This window comes from Prunus persica, chromosome G1, assembly GCF_000346465.2.
Source record: "Prunus persica cultivar Lovell chromosome G1, Prunus_persica_NCBIv2, whole genome shotgun sequence".
Lineage (NCBI taxonomy): Eukaryota > Viridiplantae > Streptophyta > Magnoliopsida > Rosales > Rosaceae > Prunus > Prunus persica.
In genome coordinates this window covers 35,173,927-35,200,580 of record NC_034009.1, presented here as the reverse complement: position 1 = coordinate 35,200,580, position 26,654 = coordinate 35,173,927, and the positions used below count along the sequence as shown (strand labels likewise).

The following is a 26,654-nucleotide window of genomic DNA, read 5'->3' as shown; positions in this document are numbered from 1 at the left end:
GCTTAACTTCCAATCATCCTGCAGTTTCCAATTGCCAACAAGTAATGTTTTTGATAGGCTTCATCTTCTTTACGCATTTGTCAATTTGGCATGCCCCAATTATTATTTTTCATCCATTAGTTTCCCAATTCCCCCACTCAGATAGTGCACTGTGCACCATTGAAAAAGATGAAAAGGGTTTAATAAAAATTGAAAAAAAAAAGATTTCTCTGAATCTCTGGATAAAATCTTGACAACCCATTACATCAAATATTATACATTAATCAAACTAATTAACAAGGCTACTTTTATAGTGCCTAAGATTATATCAAATCTTCAAACTAGTAATTAATCATCTGTCACCGGCTGCCAATTTGGTGTTGCAAAATGCCAAAAGAAAACCAACCCAAAGAAACAAATGAAACCCAGAAGGCTTTCTTTCTACAATATAAATGTAATGTAGTTGAGAGAGACTGAGTCAATGTTTGGTGCTAGCAAGCTTCTGAATCTGAAGGTACATTTGCATTGGGAAAGATGAGGATACATAAGACAAAGGAAATTCCTGTCATGGCAGCTCATTGCTTTTGGCATTCTAGTGTTTTGTTAAATATTCATCAAGCAATGATCCAAACTACATAAAGATGAAGTTTTATTTGTATTCACACTCTTGGGATGTTCCCTTCGAAAAGTCATCACCCCTTATGATGTAATAATTGAAATTGTTTATTAAAATATGTTCAATGCAACAGAAAAAACAGAAATTAATGATTTTAATAAAAGTCCATAACAATATCAACCCTTGAGCAACTAGAGTTCTTGTCTATAAGTGAAAGGGTTTCTGTCTCCGAGGGCAGGAGTTCCCTTAAAACCTCCCATCACCTTTTTCTGGTTCTCACATCAGAAAATGTTCTTGTCTATAAGCAAAAGGGTTTTTGCAATAAGTTCACATTAGCAACAAGGCAAGTAAAAATGCTTCACAATGAAGTAAAGTAGAAAGAAATCACATTTGCATTTCAACGATTGCTTCATTCCTTGGTAACCAGCCTATGTTCATATTGAATGAGAAATTTGATTAACTTGAACCATTTCCAAAGTCTCAAGTCCCTTTTTTCAGGGGAAAAAAAAAGTAATATGCATCATTAGAAGAAATAACGATCCAACAGCGTATACGGATGTGAAACAAAATTTGGTATCTTGAAAAAAGTTGGTGAGCTTGCCTTATGCAGCCGACAACACTGAATCACAGTTTTGGAGAAGAGCATTATCACAGTACCAGTCCATAGGATCCAAATCATGCAACAAAGCCTTTACATTAGCATCAAAATCCATCCTCTTGATTTCCTCCATTAAAACTCCCAATACACAATATATCTCTTCACAATGGGAGTGGGAACGATCTTCAGCTTTGAAAGAAAAAACCTCATTCTTAATTTCTATCCAACTCCAACCGGGGACTTTTCTCACACCCCTTTCCCTCATAAGCCTCTTTACACTAGCTTTTTCATCCCACCTTTTGAGATGTCCATACATGTCGGAAAGAAGAACATAAGTGCAGTGCTCTTCAGGCTCTAGCTCTAGCAGATAGCCTGCTATTTGACTAGCTAATTCAATATTCCCACAAGCCCTACAGGCACCCAATAAAGTCCTCAAAACCATTGCATCGGGTTTAAAAGGCATTGCTTCAATCAAAGCTTTCGCCTCATCTAGACGCCCAGCGCGCCCATATAGATCCACTGCACAAGCATAATGCTCCATTCGTGGGGTTATTCCATAATCCGATTCCATGGACATTAGAAACTTGCAGCCTTGTTCAACCAAACCCATGTGGCTACAAGCTGTTAGAACTGCAACAAAGGTTATATGATCAAGTTTCACTTTTTCCTTCTTCATTTGGAAGAAGAGGTCAAGTGCAACATATCCCTGTCCATGCTGTGCATATCCAAAAATAATCGAATTCCAAGTGATTGAGCTGTCTTTGGGGGTCTGTTCAAAGGATTTTCTAGCATCCTCAATGATCCCACACTTAGTATACATAAAGATCAAAGAACTAGCAACAAATTCATTGGACTCAAGCCCTGACTTATGTGCCAAGGCATGTATCTCTTGACCCAGTTGGAGGGTTGCTAAATCTGAACAAGACCTGAGGACAGCTGAGAAGGCATAATGATCAATATCTACCTCCGCGTATCTCATATGTCCAAAGAATTTCAAGGCATATTCATTCAACCCCATTTGTGATAATCCAGTCAAAATGGAGTTCCAAGAAACACGATCCTTAGACTCCATAGATTTAAATATCTGTAATGCTTCTTCCATGGAATTGCTATTTGACTTGAGATACCTGGCTATCAAAGCATTAGAGATTGGCTCTGACTTTTCTAGTCCCCTTTTTATTACCAATCCATGATAGGATTTTCCATGGTTTTTATGTACATCTTCAGAATAGGCACTGATGATGCTCGTATAACTGTAGATATCTGGTTCAAACCCAAGCATTTGCATGTCTATGAAGAGTTTGCAAGCGAGTAGTTCTTTCTTATGAATCAAGTATGCTGCTAGCATGGAATTCCATGTTACCAAATCTCTGCTACCAAAAGCACCATCAAACACTGTTTCGGCATCTTCTATCGACCCACACTCTGAGTATGAAGTGATTGTGGCATTGCACACAGTACTTTTACAATCCAGCCCATGTTTCAGAATTTTACAATGGATTTGCATTGTGGACTTGTAAAACTCAGCATCATCAAGTAATGTCAATATTGGAGCAATTGCGCCATCATCAAGCTTCACCCCCTCCTGCTCCATACAATTCATCAACCAAAATGCAGTTTTACGATCACCTACTTGCACAAAACCAGCAATTAATGCATTCCATGACACAGAATTACGTTCTGGCAAGGAATCGAAGACCACATACGCTTCCTCAACTCTCCCACACTTTGCATACATGTCCAAAAGAGCACTTCCCGAATAAACATTACCCACGTAACCAGTCTTAACAACCATGGAATGCACTTGTTCCCCAAGATCACATCGATAAGCACAAGCGACCCCCTTAAGTATGCTTCCAAATGTATACCCATCAAAATCGAATCCGCATCCTTTCATCTCTCTTAGTATCTCCCACGCAGTCTCAAAGTTCCCATAGTTCACATGCCCAGCAATCATCGTATTCCAAGACACAGTGTCTCTTTGGGGCATGTCGTCGAACATTTTGTGAGCAAGAAAAAAATCATGACATCTTGCATATCCATTTAGGATATTGTTGCCGTAGTAAACGTCTGCGAGGACCCCTAATTTGATTTCTCTACAATGGGTTATCGAAACCTTGCACAAAGCATTCACTGTGCTGCCAAGGAGCGAGTGCAGTGCCCTCATTCATAAGAAGCCACCAATGCCGTTTTCGCTACATAAACAAAGATAAAGCCTTTCCCTTTTTCGAACACCCAACGCTAAAAAGAAATTGAATTCACCAACTTGGTCATGCCAATTTGGTCGAGCCAAAAAACAAAATAAAAAAGATCTAATTTTGTTGGAAATTCAAAGAAAACGAGGGAAGTAGGCTCTGCTAGTAACTAGTATGGTGTTATGAGTTATGGTGAAGGAAGAGCAATGTAAGACTAACAAACAGAGGTAGCTCTGGGTCCAAGTACGCGCTAGTTCAGAGCTACAGAGCTAAGTGGTGGCAGCAACAATGGCGCGTTGAGTTTAGTTTGTTTGAAATATCGGTTTTAAATGGGAAACGGTCACTTTATGTTTCTACGTTTAATTCCCTGCAAATGGATGTGTTTTAAATTTAAAATGAGAAAAAAAAGGTTTATATTTGTCATGAATATGATAACATAAAGATAACATTCATTTTGGTTTTTCTCTTCATTTTACAGAGAGGCCAACACAGCAAACAAACGAATAAAGAACTCTTGTAAATTTTAATGTAACATAAACAATATAAAATTTTTACAAATGCATCTTAAAGTTGTTTTAATTTTAAGCAACTTGTGGCATTGAGGACGTAACACTTTCAAAGTAAGAACTTGCAAATTTGCAACTATTTTTCATTCTCTCATGCATTAGTTGTTGGACAAGAGGCTCGAATTTCGCCTTCTTCACCAGTCTTGACGCCAATGCTAGCAAGCTTCAAGAATGACTGAGCCCAACTCTCCAAGAAAATAACTTGGTCCTGTGCAAAACTCTCCACTAGCTTCCTTGTTCTGTCATCACTTAACAGGACGGAATCCGATTGAAATAGCCCTCTGTGGGCTAAGAGATTTTGGTAGTAATGATTATCGAACGCAAACGAAGTGTTAGGATCAATTTTGACTGTTGTAGATGGATTTGCGCCCGCAGGGCACTGTCTCATGAGCTCCTCTGCATAAGCGTTGTCTAAGGATGTGTCAATGAGTTTGAGTTTCCCCTTGGAGTCTTGTTGGAACCTGTCACTGAATGCGCCACAATGAGCTGATCCAATAGTGTGAGCTCCTGGAATAATATCATCAAAGAAAGCAGTTAATGGTGTACCTAAAAGACTTCAACCTCTCATTAAATTTTTAAACTAACAAAAAAGTGGTTCAATCAAACTTTTGGCAAGCAAAAACACGTGTCTAGATAAATAAAATTGTACCTGATAGGGTGACAAGGTCATCCAAAGACAACCCTTTAGATGAGAAGAGCTTAATCATCTCATCCATTGTAAAACTTGTGTCTACAATATTAGGCCTGACATTTGAAGCTGCAGAAACCTTTCCATCTCTCCTACCAGTTGGAATCTGAACTACAGGTCCCCCAGACTGTTTTCCAGTCATACCATAAATATAATAAATACCCAACTAGAAGATGCAGAAAATTAAAAAAGAATTAATGAAGAATTAAACATAACAGTTAATGAGGGAGATGGATCTTAACAATTTCAACAGCATCTCTAGCAGCCAAAGCAACAATGTCAGCACAAGAAACAGTTCCTGGACAGAAAATTTCAAGCAGTCTTTTTGCTGAATCAATCACTGAAAAGCCTCCCAGAGATGTGTTTGCTGGATCACTTCTCTCAGTCCCAGTTCCTTGTAGAAGCACAGATGCATCACAACCCTGAAATCATGAAAAACATTACACAAACAAACATGCATGAAAGAAGCCACCCATTTTCATGGTTTAAGATTTTTTTTTTCCTTGGGGGAGGGAGCTTAGTGTCAATTCAAATCAATGCCGAAAATCAATGAGGCATAAGGCATCTAAGAGAGCAAGCTAGAGTTGTTTACCTCCACAAAGCAATCATGGAAGAGCAAGCGAAGAAGCTTCCCAGGGATGGTAGGGTCTATGTCAGAAGCTGATCTGACTGTGTTTCTGACCATGAGCTCAGCAGAAGGGCATGAAGCTGAGTAGAAACTCAATGTGAGCTCATCACAAGAAGCAGAAGCAGCTAAACATAACCACACAAAGAAGACACCATGTGTGTAAAAGAAGGCTGTTGGTCTTTTCTCCATATTGCTTTATTTTCATGGAGCCTAAACCATACAGAGGAACGCTTAAGACATTGACTTCTTGGCTCTTGTATTATTATAGAGCATTCAAAGTCAGAAAATATCAGAGAGAGAGAGAGGGATATGGAGAGAGCAAGAGATAGTTGGCCATGTGGAATAATATGTTGTAAGTTTTATTTAAGGCTGCATTAATGTGGTTTTGGTAATGTCAGAAGGTAGATGGCTTCACTTTGGTTGAGAAAATTACTCATCGCACCAAGAAAAGAAAGAAGCAAAAATAGGATTTTGTGTGGCTCTATGAAAGCAAACATTTTTTATTATCAGATTCAGACCCCATTTATTAACTCTCGGGAAATTTTGAAAATCGGATAGAACTGATGTCTAGGATAAGATTCACGTGATACATAAGAAGATGAGGAATGCATTGATCGAATTGAAAAAATGGAGACGAAGACCGTGTATTTGAAATCGTACAAGAACTAGTCATGATAAAAATAAATAAATAAACCTATAAAATTTCATCTGTTAGACAGATGAATGATTTTTACACAAGTCAGTATATCTCTTGTTCTTATTGGGCCAGTATGTGATTTGCTCACCCTTACAGAAATTAGACAATGAATAAAAGATAGTCTAAAACTAACTGGCCTAAAACAATGAAAATTTTGAAAAAAAGAGGTCAGAGGGGCTGGAAGACGAGGCCAGACCCCAGACCAACCTGATTGACCATACATGAAATTCGATTACATAAACTTCAACTGAGAGAACCTAATGTCATTGATCAGCAAAAATATTTTGAAACTGACAGAAAGCAACACAACTACACAACAGGAGCTTCAAATATTTTCAGTTTTAGTATCCACCGCATCTTCAGCTAGTTCTTCCAACTCATCCACATCATCTACATCATCAATGGGAATGTCTTCACTGTTATCTTCAAGAGAACCTACAGAAAGCTTTGAAATTAGTTTTAGGAAAGCTTAAAAGAGAAAATTCTTAACAAGGACAGAGAAGAAAAAATTGTTACCTGTACGGATCAATGGAAGAGGACTCCTGGGTACTTGTGATGATTCTGATGTGTTATCAAGAAGGTAAGGAAGTTCCAGAAACTGCAAAAGAGATTCTGTCTGAGGATTCCGAGTGTATTCTGCCAAAAGAAAAATTGTAGTATTAACATAAGATGTTCTTGTTTATCAACATATCAAATGATATTACACAAAGGATGGCATAATTATCCTTACCGGGAAAGGTACCGCTCAGGACAGAGTTAGAGGGATTGTAAGGTGGAGCTGTCTGGGTGAATTCAAAAGGTCTAGCCCCTCTTGCTTGTAAATTTCTCCTGACCCATTGACGACAATCTTGCTTGTCAAGATGTACATTCCTACAGTATAACATACGCACTTAGTAGCTACTTTACAATAGAAAAAGAAAGTTAAAAGGGTAAAGAGGAAGAAAAGGTTTAACAGTCGGATCAAGTACACACCAAAAATTTGCACTTCTATTTGTGAGAGGGAAATTAGAGTTAAATCGCCGAGTTATTTCTAGCCATTCTTCATCATACTGGATTTCATAAGGGCCTGGCTCAGATTCAATTTCAATAACCTAAAAAACCAGAAAATGTCACACATAGAACCATTAGCTACCAGCAATGACTCCAGGGGAACACCCTATATACTACATTCAAAATCACATCAAATACCTGCAGAAATTTGCGTCCTGGTTGGCACTTGTCAAGGGCAAGAAAGTTTGTCACTGAACCATCTTCCTCGTGCTGAACAAGAGCAGCAAATTTGCAGTGTAGATGAGCTGAAAACCAATAAGGTGGTTTCAGTTTTTCTAGCAATTGAGCAGCTGGTTTACTCCCAAGATTTCTTTCCTGAACCTAACAACATTTTAAACGACACAAGATATTTAAAATCATACCTATCAAAGCTTACCAACTCATTTTTCCATTCTTGCAATTACCTCCTTCTCAAAAAAAGGTTTGTCCCGAACAAGTTTCTTCCAGTCCCCACAATCAGTGATGCCAACAGGCCAATCATGTGAAAGAAAAATATCAATTGGTTCCTCAACTTGCATGAGTTTGTGGACATCATACTCACGAACATGATATATGGACCTGATAGTACTCTCATTATAAGGAGGCCTCTCATAGTGCCCTGCTCAGGAGGAGGAACAAGTTACCCTTGTTATAACACCCCATATAGCAAAAAATTGCCCATACCATAGCTATACTTAAGAATAAGAACAATATCCCAACATAAATAACTATGTTTCATCAACAAACGATAAGCAAAGTAATAAACATCTGGAATGACACAAATTTAAAGCAAACTAACCTCTGCAATAATTGTGCCGGTTGTAAATTCCAGACAGCCCACCAATTCGAATGTTTCCAAACTTGACTACCCCAGCAAACCCCAAGAAGTATATATTAGGTGCTGCCCACCCTCCATAATACCTGAAAAACAGAAAACAAAAAAACAAAAAAAAAACAAAAAAAAGAGTAAAAATCACAGGGAAAATGGCAAGACATTATTCATTAAAAAATAAAAATAAAAAACGACAAACAGAAAAATTGGAAGGGAATGCTATAGCTTATAGCTGAAGAAGGGACTCACAGTTCCCACAAATAATTAGAAGCTTCGTGATTTCCACCGATGAATATTGTGGGGAACGGAGCAACTTCCTCGCCGGAATAGTATTTCCAGAAGGTCTTCATGTCCCGATATTTTCGAGGCACATTTAAACTCTCTAAATCCTTCTCATTCCTCACAGCCTAATTTCACGAAAATACTTATAGACCAATATTGTCCAATTTCAGAAACAATCAAACAAATAAAAAAGCTTGAAACTTTAGGGCAAATAAGCAAAGAACGAAACTGAAAGTTGTAAGTTTAGGGGCAATTTGAAAATTTTCAGGCCCACTTAAGCTCTCCAAATCCTTCTCATTCCTCACAGCCTAGTCCTCCCGAAAACAATTGTATTCAACTAAACATCGTTAAATTTCAGAAACAATTCAATGAAGAAAAAAGCTCGAAATTTGGGCAAGCGAGTAACGTACCTGAAAGTCGCCGCAGCAGAGGAGAAGGTCGATTTTGGTGCTGTGAAGTTTTTCGTAGTGTTGGAGGGTTCTGTAGACATTGTCGAGGTCGCCATGCATACAACCTTCTACTGCGATTTTCATTCTGATTCCCAAATCCGAGCCACAAGCTGGAGTGCAGGGAACCCAACCCAATACTGGGGTTTAAGCAAAGCTTCCCTTTGGGTTTTGTTCACCGCTTTTTTTAAGACGGATTTTTGCCCAATACTGAGGTGGATTGAATTTTGAACTAATTAATATATTTATAATAAATAAAGCTTATTATTATTATTATTATTGAACCTCTTTTGATAAAAGAAAAAAAGGAAAAAAAGATGTATTGAACCGAAATTTTAATTACCAAAAAAAAACACTAATGGATGTTAGTTTATCGTAAAGCAATTCCAGAATTTCTCAAAAATTTTAAATAAAAAAAATTCGTAAAGTGATAGACTACAAAATTTTAATGTGTTACTTTTCTCTAAGACAGATTTTTAGGGTGCCATAAACATTATAAGCTAAATAAAAAATGTTGAATATTGAGTTTTCTTCTTTCTTGACACAAGCAATATTTTTTTTGGATTAAACGATAATTGTATTCATAACTTCTTAGCTCACAAGCAATATTAAATAAGAGAGGTATCAAATAATTGAGAAATTATACAATAGTACGATACTACCACGTGGCATTGCCAGGTGGTAGTATGCACCAATTGCATAACAACATGTGGCGTGGCTGTCTTTTAAGAGAGAGAGCATTAACATCCATATTTAATGGTAACACCCTTAGTAACCAACTCTTTTTTTGTTTTTTGTTTTTATTTTAAGAAATAGAAAAGAAACCTAAGGCATATTATCGAAATCTGTTTTTATTTTGGGGTTTTGGTTGTGTTTTAAGTTGTGAGATGGAAGGGGTTTTATTTCGGTTTGGTTTTTCGTAGCATTCTTGCATTTTCTTGTTGCAATTAATACATGTTGATTTTATTTCTTAATTTATGAGGTGTAGAAATTCATTCGATTAGGGTATATTATTAATGGATAATACTTATTGCTCTGTTTTTTTGCTATTTGTTTTACCTTACAATTTGAGTATATTATTGCTGGGGGTGCGAACTTTGGATTTTATTTTTTTGGCATATGTCCTCCCCTGAACAGTTCCTTGTTTTCACTTTATTTCCTTTCATTAGATTAAATGCAGTTCCTTTCTTTTGAGTAATCACTTTATTTCCTTTCATTTGATATGCTCTTCAAACTTTTATGGAACTGCAGCGTGTCGTTTGGATTCCATGGAAGGAGAAGGAATGTTGTGGGAGATAAGTTAAAAGTAACTGAAAATAATTGTAATTATTTTAGTCTTAGACAACACCTTAAGGAGACATTACTTGTATGGATTATGTTGCTGCTCATAAGCATTTGAATGTGAATCCTGCATTATATATAGCTTCATGTCAGTTAAATATTTCAAAATAGGCATAAGCTATAGATAAACCATCCTGATTCAAATGTGCCATGAAATTAGTACTTTGTAGCATGCTTGTAAACGACAAATTAGGTTGATATGATGTCCTTGTAGAATTGGAATCCTAAAAGAGAGAGAGAAAAAAGAAAGTGTTACTCCATTAAATTGTCTGCTGCCTTACTCAATACATCATTAAATGGACAAGGTAAACTCTGTTGTGACCCTCTTCATTAAGTTCAAGTGAGTGAATTGTGCAATCACTTCCAACCTCATGCATCATCACTGCCAAACTATCTACAAACTCCTTTTCAAATAATTTAAATATTTTCCTTGTGTGGACAGTAGCAACATGATTCAAAATTACACTGCTTTTGGCAATTCTAGAAGGGAGTCCTTGATTGCAACAAAAAGACTCTTCTAATTCACTTGAACGCATTTTTTCCGCTTATTTATCATAGTGATGCACAAATTGAGTAAGACTCATTGTCTTAGTAGACATTTGATGAAAAACATTATTTGTGCTCTCACTTCTTTGTGAATATTTTATCCTAGCAGTACAAATATGCTTGCTAAATACTGGACACCATTTTGCACGAAGATTATATAGTGTCATCAACCATGGGTTGCCTGTAAGGTTGAATTTTGCTAATAAGTCATCCCAGATAGATTGAAATTCCAATTCTGTCTCACAATATCCTTGAAAACACTTATTGAACATATGGTTAAACTCTTGATTACCATAATGACTTCCCAAATTTTTTGCAGCATTTTGAGATATGTGCCACGAGCATAAACGATGACATACCCTAGGAAAAACGTTTTGAATGCCATTTGCCATTGCCTGATATTGATCAGTAAAAATCGTCTTTGGTTTTCGACCTCCCATTGATTCTAAAAATGTCTCAAATAACCAAATAAATGAATTAGTTTTCTCATCCAATAAGAAAGCACACCCGAATAGTACGTTTTTCCAATGGTGGTTGTCGCCGACAAAAGGAGCACATATCATGTTATACCTATTAGTTCGATAAGTAGTATCAAATACTACCACATCTCCAAAACAGTCATAGTCAATTCGTGACCTTCCATCTCTCCAAAAAAAAGTTTGTCGTTCAATTTTCTTGATCAACTTGAACTGTGTAAAAGAACATAGAATCTTCAGCTTGTTTGTGCTTGCAAAGATTCATCAAGCTTTGAGCATCCCCTGTTTCAATCATGGCCATTTTCTCCCTGTTCACAACATTGTAGCAATCTCTTTTTGTAAAACCAACATTTTGAGACCTGCCAACGTCTTCTGCTAAATAAGAATATGTATTTGTGGTACGTATTCCTGCACCCACCATTATTTTAATCTCACTCAAATTTGAATCTGAAAATTTTCTATTTGATCTCAAAAATTGCCTCTCTTCTGGCTTAGCAAGTTCATGGTTATGCTAAGGAACAAAATGAGAAACTTTCCACGTATCATCTTCATCCTGGAATGCAAATCGAATACTAGCTTCGCAACCAATTCTTGTCTCTAATTTGCTAACCTTGCTCAATTCCGAAGGGTCAGTATCTAGTCAAAAACCTTCTTTTCAACAAAGATAACTAAATTGCGCATAACTTTTTTTGTATTGTATCTCTTTTGTCCCCTCCGAACACTAAATCCAACTCTCGTAGCATAATTGTTGTAGAGATTATAAACTTTCTCTTTTGTGGACACAACACAACCCTTCTAAGCAAATCATCATCAATATTTTCTACACAGTTAACAATCATTGGATCTTTTTCTCTTACTTTTTCTTCGTCACTTTCAACATCAATGAATACTGGCACATGCCACAACATCATCTTATCAAACATAGAAATAATAACAAATATATAAAATAAAATAAAAAAAGAAACAACCTGTATAACCTGCAACAATAAAAATAAAAATAAAATAAAATAAAAAAACCTGCAGCAATAGACTGAAGAAACAAAAATCTGTATCAATCGACAAATAAAAACTACAGTAATCGACAAATAGTAACAGTGGTGCAGATTTCGATAAAAGTAATTATATCTTAGGATTTCTTTTTTATTTCTTAAAATAAAAATAAAAAATAAAAAAGAGAGTTGGTTACTAACGGTGTTACCATTCAATCTGGATGTTAACATTCTCTCTCTGCCACATGTCGTTATGCAATTGGTGTGTATTACTACCTGGCAGTGCCACGTGGTGGTACTGTATTATTGTATTATTTCTCCGAATAATTAGCTGACATACATGAATCAATGCTCTTTAACTCTTAAACTACAAATTTCTTGAAAATATTGAATTGAAAAAAAGAAACATATAATCAACTGAAAATCAAATTCCAAATGCAATAAGCAAACCAATCAGAACAGAAACTCTAATTACTAAGAGAACATTACGAAATTCTCATGATAAAAGTTGAAACGTTTTTCACATCACATCGACAAAACGGTGTAGAAGTGGGTCACATGTTTCCCTTTCAAGGCAACAACATGTGGAGATTTCATCACACAAATCAAAAGTAGCACGGCAACGTTTCCCTAGAAAAAGAAAACAGAGACTTTTCCGACAGTCCCAGAGCCTTGCCAGCAACGCCAACCACCACACAACTTCTTCACCCTCTCTCTCTCTCTCTCTCTCTCTCTCTCCTAATCAGTATCTCTCTCTTTTAATCTCAAGTGATCAGAACATAACTGTGCATTAATAATTTGATCAGCAGCAGAAACATGGCTCTGGTTCACCCTTTAGTCTCACACACCTTTCCCTCTTCTTCCACTGCTTCAAAACCATTAACATCAACAACAGCCAAATCAAACCCACCTCTCAAACCATTTCCATTAATATTCACAAATAAAAAGAGCCACAAAATTAGTTTTAATGCAGTCACTGATGATATCAAACACAAGGCTGCTGCACCTCCTCCACTTGATCATGATCTGAAAGAAGAGGAACAAGATCACAGGGTTCTAGTGAGTCCTTCCGGTGAAGAAGAGCACAGAGGTGAAAGGGTCGTGGCTGAATATGATTGGACAGAAGAATGGTACCCTCTGTATCTAACCCAGGACCTGCCAGAAGATGCACCTTTAGGCCTTACTGTGTTTGATAAGCAGCTCGTTTTGTATCGTGATGGCTCTGGCCTGCTTCGCTGTTACGAGGATCGTTGCTGTCACAGGTAAAAACTTAATACTTTTAGTAATCTCATGATTCATAACCTCTTTTCATTCACAAAATCTTAAGTGAAAATCTTGTTCTGCTTCCTCTGTTTTGTTTCCTTTAGAGTTTCTACTTCATGGCTAACAAAAAGTGAATTCTTTGGTGTGTGTGCGTTTTTTTTCCCTTTCCTTTAAGGCTTGCAAAACTATCAGAAGGCCAGTTGATTGATGGAAGACTGGAGTGTTTATATCATGGTTGGCAATTCCAAGGCCAAGGAAAATGTGTAAAGATTCCACAGGTAATTTGTATGTGTCTTATGAGTGTTTGTAACTCAAAACTTTTTGTTTCATTTCATTATATATAGTTCCCATTTTAATTGATTTAACAATATTCCACACTAATCAAGGGACCTTAATTGATCTCTGCATGCACTACACAGCTCCCATCTGGTGCTAAAATTCCTAAAGCAGCTTGTGTTAAAGCATATGAGGTGAGGGACTCTCAAGGTGTTGTTTGGGTTTGGATGTCTCACAAAAAACCACCCGAACCCAACAAGCTACCTTGGTTTGAAAACTTTGACAGGCCTGGCTTTGATTATTCTTCAACAATCCATGATCTCCCTTATGAACACTCTATTCTTCTGGAGAATCTCATGGATCCTGCCCACATTCCAATCTCACACGACAGGACGGGTTTTACTGCGAAAAGAGAAAATGCACAGCCGCTGAGATTCGAGGTGACTGAGAGGACTGATAGAGGTTTTGCAGGCTATTGGGGTGAGGCAAAAGACCAATCCTTGCCTTACTTCTTAAGGTTTGAAGCACCTGGTGTTATTGAAAACACAAGGGAACTTGTAGACAAGAATGGTGAGAAGCACTACTCTGTTGGTCTCTTCCTCTGTAGACCAACAGGACAGGGAAAATCGATGGCCATTATGAGGTTTGGAGCCACCAAGCAATCCCCTTTGGCTAAATTGTTCCCAGATTGGTACTTCCATCACATTTCATGTACAGTTTTTGAGCAAGATATGGGATTTCTCTCATCTCAAAATGAGATACTTTTGAAAGAAAAATCTCCCACAAAAAATCTGTACCTTAATTTGAAATCATCTGATGTATGGGTAGCTGAGTATAGGAAATGGGTGGACAGAGTAGGGCATGGCATGCCTTATCATGTTGGGCACAGCACTATATCATTGCCCAATGAGCCAGCCATGGTAGAACATGCGCCAGCAGGACTTGTTGCTAGTGTTTCAGCATCTCAACCAGCTAAGGGAGGCATTGGAAGCCTGCATGTTCCGAATTGGACCAACCGGTATTTCAGGCATGTGATTCATTGCAAAGGGTGCAGAGATGTTGTGAAGAGTTTTGAAGCCTGGAAAATTGGTCTTTCTGGTATTGCTCTTGGGCTGATCTCAGTGGCTATTTTAGTGGCTGGGAGGCAGTGGAAAGCCATTTTGCTGGTGTCAGCGGCTGTGTTCTCAGCTGGAGCTTATGCATGCTCAGCTGCTGTTGCATTGAATACAACAAACTTCATAAGAACACACAGGAGATTGTGATTTTTGAGTCATAATCCATCATCATGTAGAAATATTTCCAAGCCAAGTAAACATGATTGTGTATGTATTGGTATTTTGTATTCCACCATAACAAAAGAAGGAAATTGAAAAGGTGAGGTGGGTTTTTACCAAATTCAACAAAATGAGAAGGTGTTCAAGAAAAATCCAGCCTTTTTCTATTCACTGTTCAGTGTTCACTAACTAATACTCACTCCACCAATGTCTTTTCTTGTCCCGCCAATTTCTCTGGCTTAACTTTCCATCTCCCCAATACGACACCACCAGTCAATTGCTTTTCCCTATCTCCTCGTACCCACTAAAACCATCAACTCTAATTTTCGAACTCACAGGCATCAAATGAACATGCACCTCCCCTCCACTTGATCAAAAGGACTGGAAACAACAACAAAAATGCGGGACGAAACAAAAAAAAACCAAAAGAGAATTATGGCCCATGCAGGTCTCGAACCTGCGACCTTCGCGTTATTAGCACGACGCTCTAACCAGCTGAGCTAATAGGCCAGTTGCTAATGATATCAAGTTTTATCATTTTATATCGTAGTACCGTCATTTTTCGGGCCCAAACAAAACTAAATAGAAATATTCATGGGCCTGGCCATACCACAAGAACTGGGTCTGGGGTAGATTCATAACATTACATGGAAGCCCAAGTTATGAAGTCCCGGGGAGAATTCTATAGTGAGGGCCAAGAGCATCAACAAGTTTGTAAGCCACACCACCACCCTGCAATGCAAAGACCTGTCCTTAATGATAAGGGTCATTACAGTCCAAGGAGATGGTGGAGAAGAGAAGAGTCCTCATCAACCTCACACAAGAACAGTCCTTACTCCTGGGATGTTTGTATGGGTTTGGATGTTTCACAAAACAAAACCCCACCAAACCAATTATATATGTATATATTGCGCTGTGCCTCACATAACAATGCATATAATATAACGGAACCCCATAAAATGCCATAGCTTCCCCAACCCAAGGATGAAATAAACAATGTTTTGAGTACCAAAAATGGTACACACAGATACAGGTCTATGTGTGTAACTAAACAGTCATAGTAGAGTAGCTACCACTATTTCTTGTTGATTGACCAAAGAAAAGATTGTGTGGCTACCAGGAGTGCAACAAGCTACTAAGCAAAGCAACCCCCAACCCAATTTCACTGTCACACTACTCTCTCTCTCTCTCTCTCTCTCTCTCTCTCTCTCTCTCTCTCTGTGTATCATCACATATTATTCACCGTGATGATGGCTTTATTATTTCCTCCTCCTCCTTAGCTCTCCCTGCCAGCCAGTCATGTCATCATCTCCCTCTTCCTTTGTTTCCTCTCCAATACAATCAAACATGGCTTTGTTTCATCCCTTTCTTTCTCATTCCACGTCTCTCCACCACCTCCCCAAAACTCCCAGACAACCACAGCCACTCAAACTGCTCTTATCTCTCTCCTCCCCACCCCACCCTCTGAGACCCTTAATTCCAACAAGAAAGCAGCTAAGCACCATCAAGTGTAGTGCAGTTGCAGACATCAAACCTCCTGCTCCCCCACTTGATGAACATCAGGAGGAGGAGGAGGATCACAAGGTCTTGGTGGGTCCCACCAGCGAGGCTGACAGGAGAGGAGAGCGGGTCGTGGTGGACTATGATTGGACAGAGGAATGGTACCCTCTGTACCTCACCCAGGACATTCCGGACGACGCACCTTTGGGCTTGACTGTGTTTGATAAGCAACTTGTGCTGTACAAGGACGGCAGTGGAGAGCTCCAGTGCTACCAAGATCGCTGCCCCCACAGGTAAACTTATCTTTGCCTGTAGATTCTTCTATATAGCATGGAAAGATTTATAGTTGCTTTAGAATTAGAATTTTCGTTTTGGATGAAATCTTTGTCATATTGAACTTTGTATCTTCATCTTCTTGCTTTGTCAATACTATATAACTAATGAAAATAAAACTTGGGTCATGACATGACAATCCAATCTTAGCTAGGTTGGCGAAACTATCCGAAGGCCAGTTGATTGATGGAAGACTAGAATGTTTATATCATGGATGGCAATTTGAAGCCCAAGGAAAATGTGTAAAGATCCCTCAGGTCTGTCGGTCTGTCTGTCTGTCTTTTGATTAATTAAGATTGTTAATGATGTTGAATGTCTCTTTAATTGTGTCTGTAATATCACAGCTTCCAGCTGATGCCAAAATTCCTAAATCAGCTTGTTTGAAGACATATGAGGTGAGGGACTCACAAGGGGTTGTGTGGGTTTGGATGTCTCAGAATACACCACCAAACCCTTCAAAGATACCTTGGTTTGAGAACTTTGCTCGGCCAGGGTTTCAAGATACTTCTACAACCCATGAGCTCCCGTATGACCACTCTATACTTTTGGAGAATCTCATGGATCCTGCCCATGTTCCAATCTCACATGACAGGACAGACTGGAGTGCAAAAAGGGAAGATGCTCAGCCGCTGCGCTTTGAGGTCACCGAGCGCAGCGATAGAGGATTCGCAGGTTGGTGGGGCAAGACAAGTGATCCATCAGCCAAAAGCTTCTTAAGGTTTGAAGCACCATGTTCTCTTCAAAACAATAGAGAAATTGTTGACAAGGATGGGGAGAAGCACTACTTCACGGGTCTATTTCTCTGTAGGCCAACTGGACAGGGGAAATCCATGCTAATTGTGAGATTTGGTGGAACAAAAAGGTCTCCACTGGCAAAATTGTTTCCCGTATGGTATTTTCATCAGAATGCAGGCAAGGTCTTTGAGCAAGATATGGGATTTCTTTCATCTCAAAATGAGGTACTCATGAAAGAAAAAGTACCCACCAAAGAGTTGTACCTTAACTTGAAATCTTCAGATACATGGGTTGCTGAATACAGGAGATGGATGGACAAAGTTGGGCATGGGATGCCTTACCATTTTGGGCACAGCACAATCTCATTGCCCAAAGAGCCTGCTGTTGTGGAACATGCGCCAGCAGGACTTGTTGCCGGTGTTTCTGCATCCTTGCCAGCAAAGGGAGGGATTGGATCCATGCATGCTCCCAATTTGGCCAACCGGTATTTTCGACACGTGGTTCATTGCAAAATCTGCAGAAATGTTGTCAAAGCTTTCCAAGCATGGCAAAAGGCCCTTACTGCTATTGCTGTTGCATCGACTGCATTGGCAATTCTAGTCTCAGGAAGGCAGTGGAAGGCCCTGCTATTAGTATCTGCAGCAATAACCTCAGCCGGGGTTTACGCATGCTCGGCTGCTATTGCATTGAACACAACAAACTTCATAAGGACCCATAGGAGATTATGAGCAATCAATTTCAGGCCGAGAAGACGATGTAGATTCTGTTGCCTGTGTTTTTTGTACGTTTAGATTCTCCTTGGAAGCTCGAAATCGCTCATTTGTTGTGGCTTTCCCTACTCCCTTCCTTTTCCTTCATTTTCCGTGGCTTAGAAAAAGGCTCGTTGCTTCTTTTCTGTGAACAATAAAGCTTCGTTTATTTTGTATAGACAATTACTACTTTAGTGAGCATTAGAATTTAGAACTTTTTTCTAGACGAATTTCTTTGATGTTGAAACTTATCTGTCAGAATCTCGCACATCTTAATTGCAAAATGTTTTTTCACAGTGACTTGTGTAGACTCTGCCACATTTAGTTGTTTTATTAAAAAAAAAAATAGAGATAAACACAGAGACAAATGTAGCAAAGAAAAAGTTAGGAGCTCAAGAACTATTTACTTTGCAACGATCCTAATGGAGATAGGCGGTACAATTGAAAGTTAGGGAAATACATCAAAACTCCCCAAGACATATATAACTAATATAACTCTGCTATTTTGAATTAAATTTTTATTATCTTTAATCATACAACTTTAAATCTTCCATATGCAGAAAGCATACGGGAGAAGAAAAAACACTGTACAACCTGGAAATCATATATGGTAATCATCTAAATGGCCAGTAAATTTGGATAAAATGCCTGGCTTTTCTCATTGAAATGATCTTCAAGCCGTGGACTTGGTCATGGATGGCATGGGAAACGGACGGTATGAAACTTGGCCTATCTCACCGCCGGCTGTCGTGTGTAGATGGGCAGAAGTCCTTGGAATCCTTGGCAGTCCAATGGAAGCATCAGTGCCCAAACTTGAAGTTTGGGATGAGACATCAAAGTCAACCTTCTCGAGTGCCTAGAAGAAACAAATAGTTAAAAGTTATCCCTCAAAACCAACAAGAACTTTTTCCTTTTTTTAAGGAACAAGAATTTCTACAAGATGACCAAGGATTTTATTTCATGATATTCAACCAATAATCAAACAAACTCAAGAATTGATTACTTAACGAGCCTTTCATGATATTGTTCACTAAGGAACTATTTACTGTCTAAAACGTTAAAAAAACTACCTGAACAGATTGCTCCAACACCTTGAATAATTCTTGGTTACGTTTTCTTTGTGAAACATGTGCATCGTGCTCCTGCAGCAGTTCTTCAAACAGGTTCTCTCTGCATAATTACCAGAAGAATATATAAAAAAACCACTCTCGAAGTTTTCAATCAACCACATATAGCAATTTCTGAATCATGTTCTTAGAACAAAACCAACATAAACAAATTTATGCAGGATATAGAGTATTTCATAGAAGTCCTGTCCGTAATGCAGTGCTATTCTTTGTGTCACAAATGCAGTCCTTGTCTTTCAAATAATCATAATGAAGAATTAAATTGCCTTATTTATCAGACAATGACTGTATTATTTGAAGCCCAGAGGAAATATAGACAGTTTCAGAAACAAGAATGTCAGTTAATGGCTCAAAAAAGAAAAAGAACTCCGTAGTCCTCCTTTTGAACAACAGACATACCTGTACAGTTTTTGAATAAAGGTCCTATGAAGGTTCCGTTTTGTAAGATTGACCTAAGCCACATTAAGAATGATACAAATCAATGGACTTCATAGAAGTTGAAAAGAAAAAAAACCAAAGGAAGCTTGATGCGGCAGAGAAGAAAACCAGCAATAGTACAAGAGATAAAAATTACACCAGTATAAATGTGAACATATGGACAAAAGGAAGAAAATAGGTATACCAGAAAGTGCATTATAGCTTTTGGAACTAGGTCTTGAATGTTCTTTCTAACAATGTCATAATACGACCGCAAGAGTAATTTGGTTACAACAATTTCCACTGCTTTATTTTCTGTCATTTGAACCGGCCTTAAGCTGGATGGTGGCTGAAAATAAGAAGGACAAGGGAAAAAAGGGAAGACGCATTTAAATCCTAGAATGAATAAATGGATAACATAATAATAAGTTGAGAAGAAGAAATAAAATTCTGTCAACCACATATTACCTCTCTCAAATGGATTATAGAGGGCATTGACTCTGAATGACTTGGTTCACCAAAAGGTCTGCAAGCCATAGGCTCTCCAGCTGATGTCCTACTTCCGAATAGAGATGGAATCCAAGCCTTAGTTCCTAAATTTCAAATGCCAAATTTACTACAGCAACGGCAGACTTAACAGATAGCCATACCATCCTATATCTATGCACAAGAAATATTTTATAAATAAATAAATAAAGCAAGTTCAATATCCTGAAGGTATAAAGGTTAGTATGCTTCAAAATAGTGGATGCATGAGTTTACCAGAAGATACATGATTCTCGTTATTAGGCTGAGGACGACTCCCCTGCCAACACCAAAACTATATTAGATTGAAGACATCCTATGAAAGAAAAATGATAAGCCAGAAGTAGTGAGGCCCTCCAAACTAGTTAGTTCACAAATCTAAGTTTATGCCCAGTCACTTGGATTCACATTTTAACTTTAAGCTAACGAGATCTGATTTAGGGCTCATTTGGGACTGCTTCTCTAGGAAGCACTTCTGTTAATAAGCGCTTCTAGCAAAAGCGCTTTTGTTATAAAAATATTGAAATTTTCATAAGAAATCCATGTGCTTCCTGGAAAAGCACTTGGGCGTGCTTCATGAAGAAGCACATAGCAAGTGCTTCTCCAGAAAGCGCTTCTATGACCCATAAGCACTTCTAAACTTTTCTGCCAAACGCTGTCAGAAATGCTTTTGGTTGTTAGAAAGCGCTTTTACCCCTCCCAGAAGCACTCCCAAACATGCCCTTAAAAGGAAAACATTAGCTTTAATCACAAAAACTTTCCTTGACAAATAATCCAAATCTGACATTTTTCAGCGTAGAGAAAGAGCTAGATTAGACTAGATGCCAAAGAAATATATGAGAACCTCCAAGTTATTAGGGGTTGCACTTTGTCCTGCTCCGGTGAGGAAATCTTCTCTCTTATAGATTCTGGTTTTTTCCCTTTTAACTTGCAACTCTGCCAATTTTCTCTCTTTCCACTTTCTTTTTGTTCTGACTAACCAATTTCCTTCTGGAAATATCATCAGTAGTCCAACATATGGTGAAAGACATACCTGGTTAGGTAAAAGTCCATTCAAAAGCCCAGACCGAATAGTTCGAGCTGTCTGGGAAGTCTGGGAAGTCTGGCCTTCAGCATCTGTAACGCCCTGAAACATATGAAGAACAACTTTGAGGTATAACCGTATAATTGACAAACCATTTTATTATGAGAACTAATGATAATTGGGTTGAATAAGAGTGCAAAGACAGAATAAATAATCCAATATGCAACTACTCTAAATGCTGATGATGAAGATCACAGAAAAAAACTCGATGAGAATGAAGATTCAAAACTCGATGAGAATGAAGATTCAAAACTCGCTTTTTTTTGTTTGTGTAAGCATATATCATAATAAGAACGAACATTACACTCAACAGAGATCTGCTTACAGCATAAAAAAGAAAATAAAACACCGCCACTGTACAATTCCTTTTCTGATCTTTCAGATTATCAGATCAAATCTGAATTTTAAACTTCAAAATTGACTTCTTAATAAAATTAATTAGGACTTATGTAACAAAAAACATAGGACTGACAGAGAAAGAACCAAAGGTGCACGGCATTATGTTGTTATGAACCTAACAAGTTGGCAGGATGCTGCATCATGTCCAAAGTAGAAATAATTACTTTTTGAGCTATTTCACTTAAACAATATCATTATATCACCAACATGCTAGCAGATACCTGTGGTGATTTCAACAGCTGCATAGCAAGCTCAGCAGCTTTGTTCCCACCTAAAAAATTTGGATGTGAAGTGTTTATATAATCCACCTGAATGAAAGAAAGTTGGTCAATCAGCCTAGGAATAAAAACAACATTAGAGTAAGTGTAAAAGAATAATAGCATGCCATGTAAAGTTGAGCAATAATTTAAAAGAAGACATATATACCCAGTCAGTATAGAGATCAGTACTGGACATTGTGTGTGACATGACCAACAGATCAAAAGATTTATCACTTTCATTTCAACAATGTCAAGTTAAACAAACCATCTATGTTAAGAACCATCCAGAAGCTAAACAAAAATAGAAGTTAATAAGAACTAGATAACATAAATTGGAGAAGTAGAAAAATTACTGTATCAGCTACAGCCAAATTACTTTTTATGACAAGATTACAATTTTTCATCAAAGTGTTGAGGAAGGTTGACTCTTTCTGTTTTACCAGTTACAACCGCCGACTCATTTTGATTAGATTTTAGTATATTCCAGTATTTAAACAGAATTTTGAGACTCTTTGAAACAAATTTAACAAAAAACAAGCATACATGCAACAATGTCCTAGATCTTAATTCTGAATGACTAAAGTATAGTGGTAATAAGGTTAAAAGAGAGATACCTCCATCTCAATAAGATTTCCTATCATTCTCTCAGCAGGTTCTACACCATCACGCAAAAATTTTACCATGACTTCATCCAGATGCTTTCTCAATACTGGAAACCTTTGCAACTCAGTTACCTCACAAGCGTGGCTTATCTGCAGGCAAAATTTTATCTTCCTGATTACATCTACATCTCATGATTCATGGAAACATACAATTAGAACTCCGTAGCATGTGCCTTATTACTCACCTTCATTAGTTCATCGTAAACAAATCGAAGGCACTGAAGGCTTGGGTCTAACAGACGAGCAATTTGTCTCCTAACTAAAAATTCAAATGGGACCTAAAACCAATTCAGAAACTTATCAGCCAATGCAGTGTAAAACCAAGCCGTTAGTTTCTAATATTTAATACAAGGGAAAATGAAAGACTGCCGCATATGTCATCATCATAAACTCACCTCAGGCACAAATAAAGCATTTCTTGCACCAGAAGCATTTTGAATAGCCATTCGAATATCATCATCAGTTAGATCATCACAGGGGTCCACTTCCTACAATTCCGGATAGTTAGCAGCCAATCTGATGGCACACATCTTACAGTGTATCATTACTTCAAAATTTTCTTCAAGGAAGAAATTGCACAGTATTTTGACATCAGACAACTAAGCAGAAGACAACAACTGAGGACGTAGTAATATATTGCTTCAGATTAAAAGAAAGCAAAAATTTGTACAATTAGCAATGATCATTAAAGGAAATGCAATCTTAATAAAACTATAGTACATTGTACCTCCAAGCACTTTACAAAAATTGACTGGAGGATGTAGTGGATCCTGGCTCCTCCTGACAATTCTTTAGTTGACATCTCTTGACTTTTTCCATCCACCATGGCAGCAAAAGCTGTTAATTAGGGAAACAGAGACAGAGAAGGAGCAAAGCAACATCAGTGAAAACAGCTAAAACTAAATAACAAGAAACAAGGTAGTATAAACATCTCTCTCTCTCTCTCTCTCTCTCTCTCTCTCTCTCTCTCTCATATTTGAGAAAAAGGCACTAATACAAAAATGATCAATGAAGTGATTCTTTAAGGAATATCAGTTATATAGGTAAAGAAAGATTGACATTCAACAGATATAACAGGAAATCGAAATCTCACCTTCACAATATTGCGTTAAAATGTTCAGCAAAATCACTCCCTGTTCCATCTGGTTCAGGACAAGTGATAAAATGCTTAGAAAGAACTAAAAAGTCAATATATTTCCATAAACACCCCCTCCCCCCTCTCTTTTCTAAAAAATAGGGAGAGAAATTTTTTGAATGTGAATGCATGTGTCTATATATTTCTCAACATACAAGGCCAGAAGCAACAATCATCTGAAGTTTTCAAAACAATAACAACCAATTACTTAACAAGACCTAGTACAATTATTCCATCCTGGTGCACAGTTAATACTATCTAGCAAAGTAGCTATAATCATTGGTAGTTAATCAATATATAAAATAAAATTAAAAATTAAAAATTAAAAATTAAAAATCAAAACACAAGCAAAAGGGTTTCTGTCTATAAAACAAAAAAGCAGAAGGGTCCCGCCAATGTGTTCTAGAGAGGGAAAAACATACGCAGCCATTCCACAACAGGTTGCTTAGGGCTAAGCATAAAAGGTTGAACATAAGGAAAAAAAAAAAAAAAAAGAGGATCAAAGTAGTTCAAGAAAAAAATGATGACACAAATGTGAATTGGACTTTGACAGAGATTAGTGATTGGACGAAATGCAACAGGCTGACCATATGCAAAGAACCGTTGTTCCCTAACTCCCCATATGCATTAGAAGCACTAGAGAACACCAAGAAGTCTTTGTGTTGCAACTTACTTTAGATTCTATAGGTTTTCCATATGTCTGCAGTTCTTTTAAAACAGTACCCATTTTAGAATTCAAATCAGCCTTCAAAGCAGGGAAAACCATTCTGATATGCTGCTCCAGAATCTGACACAGAATATCAGCCATCACACAGTAAGAACAAATGGAGTAAGGAGTAATATAAAACTCAAGAAGCTACATAAGCACCTAAGAATTCCATTTCTCTTTACAATAACTTTGTTATGACTTATATGGTGCATACCAACCTCATTCAGCTTCCTTGCTAACTGGGGGATGCCGCAATGATCAGAGAGACCCCTGTATACCTTTAACATGTATCGCACACAATAAAGATGTTCAGTGGCAAGACAAACAAATAAACAATTGCTCAACATAATACACAAAGATAGTGAATAGTACTGAGTGATCATTGAAGAATTTCTCCTCGTAAGCAAGTGCGGTAGCAATGCCACGGTTTTTATTGATGTCCTGTGACACAAGAATAAAACTTAAGAATGAAGCCTGACCCTCGCAGACAGCATTTTATTTTACAAGTCCATGAAGGCAACATTACAAATGCTACAAACGAAGCAAAGTGGAACTTTTGTATTTTTTAAAATGGTTCTCTATGTGTCCGCTAATCATTCGAATACCACCAAATGTTTGAGAGCATGATGGCTCAGTACCTTACTATTACAACAACTGCCAGCAATCGGAAAAGTGGCTAAATCAGAAAAATGTGTGCCAAATTGAAAGCTAAAATAGAGCCGCACTAGGCCTTACACTGCACTTCCAATTAAGCAAGCCACATGCAATTTGCAGCATTGTTTATCCTAGTACTCTTGAAGAAGAAGTTCTATTTCTAACCAATTAAAAGATAATACTAGTAACTCAAATCGTTCAAAAATCCAACAAAGTAGCCAATAAATGTTACCATCCGGTGTCAATTACACTCTTAGTCGCCAGGAATAAAGTCAGTTGCAATTTAGTAACTAAAACAAATGGATATTACAAAATTAACTATTTGAAGTCAGTAGCAATTTAGCAATTAAAACAAATGGATGCTACAAAAAGCACTACATGAACGACTATACCTCCTGGCTACGATTCACAACACCAACGTAACCAAGCTTTAGTGGAATAACTTTCCCGAGCAAGAAGCTGCGGGCATCGGTGCCCCTGTCCATTATATCGAGCTACAGATGGAACAACAGTGCCATATTATACCATTACTGAAGCGTATAATAACAAGAACACAAGAGGAGAAACACAAACCTTGGTGATAACACCAATTGTACGAAAACCTGTTAAGGCATTCATGTCAGCGGTACAGAACAACAGAATCCAACATATGCATTGCATGTAAAAGTTGAGTCAAGAAGTAGAATGTGGGTACCATCTGGGTCGGCTTCTCTTGCCATCTGAAGTGCATCGGAGGTTGCCAAATCAGAATTCGCAGGAGTAACTGCCAATATAATGCAGTTTTGTTGCGAAATATGGGTCATAACCATCTTCCTAATCCTTGCTTCTATATCATTAGGTTGATCTCCAACAGGAACTTTGGTGATGCCGGGCAAATCAACAAGAGTCATATTAAGAACATTTGGAGAGGTAATCTTCAGCCGAATTTGTTTATCCGAAACCCCTTTGTTCAATCCTGCCTCTCTTTCCGTCTCAGCCTGCAATGAGAAAACAAATTATTGGACTATAAGTACAAAAATTCTCATAGCCTCTCTACTAACAGCATTGTCAAGAATCTCAAGCTGAATTTCTCAAGCCGTACCTGAATTTCTGCGCGAATTTCAGAGAAGTCGTAGAAGCGCTTTTCAGGCAAGTGGCGAAACTCGCCCCACTCGGTCCGGTCATCGCCGGGTTTGGGCAGGCGATTCTCGAGCATCAACACGAGCGGTCTGCGAGTGCAGATATCGCAGCCGCGAGGAAGAAAGTCGCGGCCGACTAGTGCTTCGAGAACGCTCGATTTGCCGCTGCTTTGGCTTCCCACAACCGCCACTTGAGGCAGCGAAACATCTAATTCGCTGCCTGCCTGTGCAAGAATGTCCTGAAGCTTGTTGATGACCGGAATTAGCGACGAACCGATCGTCACTGAAGGTCTTGAACTGGAAGAGTCAACATGTCTAGCATCTAATTCCCCCATTGATTCTCGAGAGAGAAAAACCGTACGCTACAGTCTAGAGAGAGAAAAACAGAGAGTGGGTTTTGAAGTTAAGGTTTTATATAAAGGGAGAAAGAGGTGCGAGCGAGAGTTTAGCTGGTGTGGTTCTTGGAGGAGAAGTAAAGAGTCCAAAGGTGACTGTTTATTCTTTTGGTCAATACGAAGCGGACTCT

At 38.0% G+C, this 26,654-nt stretch overlaps 6 protein-coding genes and 1 non-coding gene across 9 annotated transcripts; 2 read left to right on the top strand and 5 right to left on the bottom strand.

Moving 5' to 3' along the window:
- LOC18791099 (putative pentatricopeptide repeat-containing protein At3g25970) lies at positions 1,033–3,743 on the bottom strand. Its single transcript, XM_007226416.2, has one exon. It carries the CDS (start codon positions 3,358–3,360, stop codon positions 1,198–1,200), a length of 2,163 nt encoding a protein of 720 aa, XP_007226478.2. The 5' UTR covers positions 3,361–3,743; the 3' UTR covers positions 1,033–1,197.
- LOC18790724 (peroxidase 18) lies at positions 3,777–5,590 on the bottom strand. The gene is made up of 4 exons (XM_007224632.2): positions 5,235–5,590; positions 4,885–5,064; positions 4,604–4,769; positions 3,777–4,461 (listed from the first exon to the last, which is right to left on the bottom strand). Exons 1-4 carry the CDS (start codon positions 5,457–5,459, stop codon positions 4,046–4,048), a joined length of 987 nt encoding a protein of 328 aa, XP_007224694.2. The 5' UTR covers positions 5,460–5,590; the 3' UTR covers positions 3,777–4,045.
- LOC18789517 (lariat debranching enzyme) lies at positions 5,937–8,778 on the bottom strand. 2 transcript variants are annotated; one of them, XM_007224253.2, is made up of 9 exons: positions 8,521–8,778; positions 8,078–8,235; positions 7,796–7,917; positions 7,422–7,615; positions 7,156–7,338; positions 6,940–7,058; positions 6,698–6,837; positions 6,484–6,603; positions 5,937–6,402 (listed from the first exon to the last, which is right to left on the bottom strand). In XM_007224253.2, exons 1-9 carry the CDS (start codon positions 8,641–8,643, stop codon positions 6,293–6,295), a joined length of 1,269 nt encoding a protein of 422 aa, XP_007224315.1. In that variant the 5' UTR covers positions 8,644–8,778; the 3' UTR covers positions 5,937–6,292. The 2 variants fall into 2 exon arrangements, with proteins under 2 accessions (XP_007224315.1, XP_020410692.1); XM_020555103.1 differs by having other exon boundaries at positions 8,078–8,252; positions 8,521–8,593.
- LOC18789389 (protein TIC 55, chloroplastic) lies at positions 12,579–14,892 on the top strand. Its single transcript, XM_007223000.2, has 3 exons — positions 12,579–13,170; positions 13,347–13,449; positions 13,591–14,892. The coding sequence occupies exons 1-3, from the start codon at positions 12,725–12,727 to the stop codon at positions 14,707–14,709; spliced, it is 1,668 nt and encodes a 555-aa protein (XP_007223062.1). The 5' UTR covers positions 12,579–12,724; the 3' UTR covers positions 14,710–14,892.
- Positions 15,158–15,231, bottom strand: TRNAI-AAU. Its single transcript has one exon. It is a non-coding gene; the product is annotated as a tRNA-Ile (tRNA).
- LOC18792754 (protein TIC 55, chloroplastic) lies at positions 15,822–18,332 on the top strand. The gene is made up of 3 exons (XM_007222860.2): positions 15,822–16,514; positions 16,709–16,811; positions 16,899–18,332. Exons 1-3 carry the CDS (start codon positions 16,021–16,023, stop codon positions 18,015–18,017), a joined length of 1,716 nt encoding a protein of 571 aa, XP_007222922.2. The 5' UTR covers positions 15,822–16,020; the 3' UTR covers positions 18,018–18,332.
- Positions 18,423–26,649, bottom strand: LOC18793803 (dynamin-related protein 3A). Of its 2 annotated transcripts, XM_020565299.1 has the most exons (21): positions 26,092–26,649; positions 25,705–25,987; positions 25,584–25,612; positions 25,403–25,504; positions 24,729–24,797; positions 24,575–24,634; positions 24,321–24,434; positions 23,606–23,654; positions 23,240–23,349; positions 22,908–23,000; positions 22,698–22,790; positions 22,465–22,602; positions 21,812–21,898; positions 21,141–21,233; positions 20,345–20,387; positions 20,233–20,242; positions 20,051–20,138; positions 19,788–19,931; positions 19,565–19,617; positions 19,109–19,208; positions 18,423–18,894 (listed from the first exon to the last, which is right to left on the bottom strand). In XM_020565299.1, exons 1-21 carry the CDS (start codon positions 26,461–26,463, stop codon positions 18,712–18,714), a joined length of 2,313 nt encoding a protein of 770 aa, XP_020420888.1. In that variant the 5' UTR covers positions 26,464–26,649; the 3' UTR covers positions 18,423–18,711. The 2 variants fall into 2 exon arrangements, with proteins under 2 accessions (XP_020420888.1, XP_020420886.1); XM_020565297.1 differs by lacking the exon at positions 20,233–20,242 and having other exon boundaries at positions 20,051–20,175; positions 26,092–26,648.

Coding starts and splice junctions, on each gene's coding strand:
- LOC18789517 (XM_007224253.2), bottom strand. CDS start 8,643: ATGAAAATCGCAGTAGAAGGTTGTATGCATGGCGACCTCGACAATGTC. Junction 8,236..8,520: donor TCTGCTGCGGCGACTTTCAG/GTACGTTACTCG, acceptor TCGTGAAATTAG/GCTGTGAGGAATGAGAAGGA. Junction 7,339..7,421: donor AACCTTTTTTTGAGAAGGAG/GTAATTGCAAGA, acceptor AAATGTTGTTAG/GTTCAGGAAAGAAATCTTGG.
- LOC18792754 (XM_007222860.2), top strand. CDS start 16,021: ATGTCATCATCTCCCTCTTCCTTTGTTTCCTCTCCAATACAATCAAAC. Junction 16,515..16,708: donor CAAGATCGCTGCCCCCACAG/GTAAACTTATCT, acceptor AATCTTAGCTAG/GTTGGCGAAACTATCCGAAG. Junction 16,812..16,898: donor AATGTGTAAAGATCCCTCAG/GTCTGTCGGTCT, acceptor GTAATATCACAG/CTTCCAGCTGATGCCAAAAT.
- LOC18789389 (XM_007223000.2), top strand. CDS start 12,725: ATGGCTCTGGTTCACCCTTTAGTCTCACACACCTTTCCCTCTTCTTCC. Junction 13,171..13,346: donor GAGGATCGTTGCTGTCACAG/GTAAAAACTTAA, acceptor CTTTCCTTTAAG/GCTTGCAAAACTATCAGAAG. Junction 13,450..13,590: donor AATGTGTAAAGATTCCACAG/GTAATTTGTATG, acceptor TGCACTACACAG/CTCCCATCTGGTGCTAAAAT.
- LOC18790724 (XM_007224632.2), bottom strand. CDS start 5,459: ATGGAGAAAAGACCAACAGCCTTCTTTTACACACATGGTGTCTTCTTT. Junction 5,065..5,234: donor TCCATGATTGCTTTGTGGAG/GTAAACAACTCT, acceptor TCATGATTTCAG/GGTTGTGATGCATCTGTGCT. Junction 4,770..4,884: donor CTAGAGATGCTGTTGAAATT/GTTAAGATCCAT, acceptor ACTGGAAAACAG/TCTGGGGGACCTGTAGTTCA.
- LOC18793803 (XM_020565297.1), bottom strand. CDS start 26,463: ATGGGGGAATTAGATGCTAGACATGTTGACTCTTCCAGTTCAAGACCT. Junction 23,655..24,320: donor GAAAACCTATAGAATCTAAA/GTAAGTTGCAAC, acceptor GTCCTGAACCAG/ATGGAACAGGGAGTGATTTT. Junction 22,791..22,907: donor ATGCTTTATTTGTGCCTGAG/GTGAGTTTATGA, acceptor AATTGGTTTTAG/GTCCCATTTGAATTTTTAGT.
- LOC18791099 (XM_007226416.2), bottom strand. CDS start 3,360: ATGAGGGCACTGCACTCGCTCCTTGGCAGCACAGTGAATGCTTTGTGC.